The 2,129-nt window shown below is 48.6% G+C and overlaps 1 protein-coding gene across 1 annotated transcript; it reads right to left on the reverse strand.

Moving 5' to 3' along the window:
* Positions 1-658: 658 nt before the first annotated feature.
* Positions 659-1,735, reverse strand: LOC110899743. The gene has a single exon (XM_022146632.1). It carries the CDS (start codon positions 1,733-1,735, stop codon positions 659-661), a length of 1,077 nt encoding a protein of 358 aa, XP_022002324.1.
* Positions 1,736-2,129: the final 394 nt, after the last annotated feature.

Consider the following 2,129-nt stretch of genomic DNA (forward strand, 5'->3'; position numbering starts at 1 on the left):
AAATCTTGTGCCCTAGCACAATCCCCTCAGTCACCATGAAGTGACACTTCTCCCAATTCAACATCAACTTCGTCTCCACATACCTCTTCAACATCCTCTCAAGATTCATCAAACACTGATCGAAAGAACTACCGTTCACTGAGAAATCGTCCATAAAAACCTCCATCGAACTCTTGACCATATCCTGAAAGATCGCGATCATACAACGCTGGAATGTAGCAGGAGCGTTACATAGCCCAAATGGCATGCGTCGGTACGCGTATGTGCCGTATGGACATGTAAAAGTGGTTTTCTCCTGATCCTCTGGTGCAGTAGGAATCTGGAAATAACCCGAAAACCCGTCGAGAAAGCAATAGAACTGCTGACCCGCGAGACGGTCAAGCATCTGATCAATGAATGGGAGCGGAAAATGATCCTTACGAGTGGCGTCAATTAACTTTCGATAGTCAATGCATACTCGCCAACCCGTAACAGTACGAGACGGAATAAGCTCATTCTTCGAATTCAGAACAACCGTCATCCCCCCTTTCTTCGGGACGACCTGCGTAGGACTCACCCAAGCTGAATCAGAAATAGGATAGATCAAACCAGACTCTAACAGCTTCATCACCTCCTTCTTCACTACCTCCTGCATATTCGGATTCAAGCGACGCTGTGGCTACACTACAGGCTTGAAAACATCCTCCATCAGAATGCGATGCGTGCAAAAAGTAGGGCTGATGCCCTTGATATCGGATAGCCTCCAGGCAATCGCATCACTGTGCTCTCTAAGTTCCTCAATCAACTTCACTTTCTCCTCCTCTGTCAACTTCAAAGATATGATGACAGGCATATTCGGCTTCTCTCCTAGAAATGCGTACCCGAGATGTGATGGAAGAACCTTAAGTTCTAAAGGCGGTGGGATCTCTACAGGAGTACTCTCATCACTAATCGCATCGAGCTCTAACGGCTCAGGAACCCTCAACTCATCTCTCTCATCCAACTGCTCCTCCTCTACTTCTTCAACCTCATCCTCAGAATGCTCGTCAACAACTCCCTCGCCTACTAAATCCGCTCCACTGATGTACTCAAGACATGTGTCGACACAAGATATGAATGAATTGAGAAAGTAAACGGAATGACACGGCCCACTATCATCATCACGACCGCTAGGATGCTGCATCGCTCTATCAATCTCGAATGTGACAATCTCGTCACCCGCACGAAGAGAAATCTTACCATCAAAGACGTCGATGATCGCCTTTGCGGTTCGAAGGAATGGACGGCCCAGAATAATGGGAACTCTCTCATCGGCCTCCATGTCGAGCACAACGAAATCCACTGGGAATACGAACCTATCAACCTTCACCAACAAATTCTCTACTATCCCATGAGGATACTTGACTGATCGGTCAGCCAAGGACAATGACATGCGCGTGGGTGTAAGCTCTCCTAGACCAAGTCGCTCATACAATGAAAATGGCATCAGATTGATGCTGGCCCCTAAATCGGCTAAGGCGTGAGCAGGGGTAACGGCTCCCCCGAAGAAACATGGAATCGTGAAAGTGCCAAGGTCGGTCAATTTCTCTGGTAGCTTATTCAAGACTACCGCGGAACAACCCCCTGTCAACGGAATATTCGAAAGCTCACCGATTCTCTCCTTACGCTTCAGAAGATCTTTGAGAAATTTCGCATACTTAGGCATAGACTGAAGTGCCTCGATGAACGGAAGATTGATTTTCAACTGTGTAAACATCTCGAGGAATTTCCCGTATTCCTGAGCATATTTCTGCTGCCTGGCACGGGCGGGGAATAGAAGGCGAGAATAATCAATCACCGGTGCCGGCCGAACCTTCGTCGGCTGCTTCTCCACTTTCTTCTCTACTGGCGACTCCTCGGCGTGTGCGGTACTTGCTGGGGCTAGCCTCGTGTGCACCTTGCCTGGAGCCTCCATCTCGATCTCCTCATCGACTTCTTCCTCTAGTTCTTCCTCAACTCTCTTTCTCACTACCTCTCCCAAACTCTTCCCACTACGGGTCGTAATAGCCTTCACGGATTGATTCGCGGGATTCGTGAAGGTGTTTCCCGAAAACTGACCCGGCGGGTGCTCCTGCAACTGCTTAGCAAGTCCGCCTACTGTTCACTGAAGA

The sequence above is a fragment of the Helianthus annuus genome, chromosome 2, assembly GCF_002127325.2.
Source record: "Helianthus annuus cultivar XRQ/B chromosome 2, HanXRQr2.0-SUNRISE, whole genome shotgun sequence".
Taxonomy (NCBI): Eukaryota; Viridiplantae; Streptophyta; class Magnoliopsida; order Asterales; family Asteraceae; genus Helianthus; species Helianthus annuus.

What these genes read in the sequence shown, in the direction of transcription:
- LOC110899743 (XM_022146632.1), bottom strand. Translation starts at nt 1,735, where the DNA reads ATGTTTACACAGTTGAAAATCAATCTTCCGTTCATCGAGGCACTTCAG.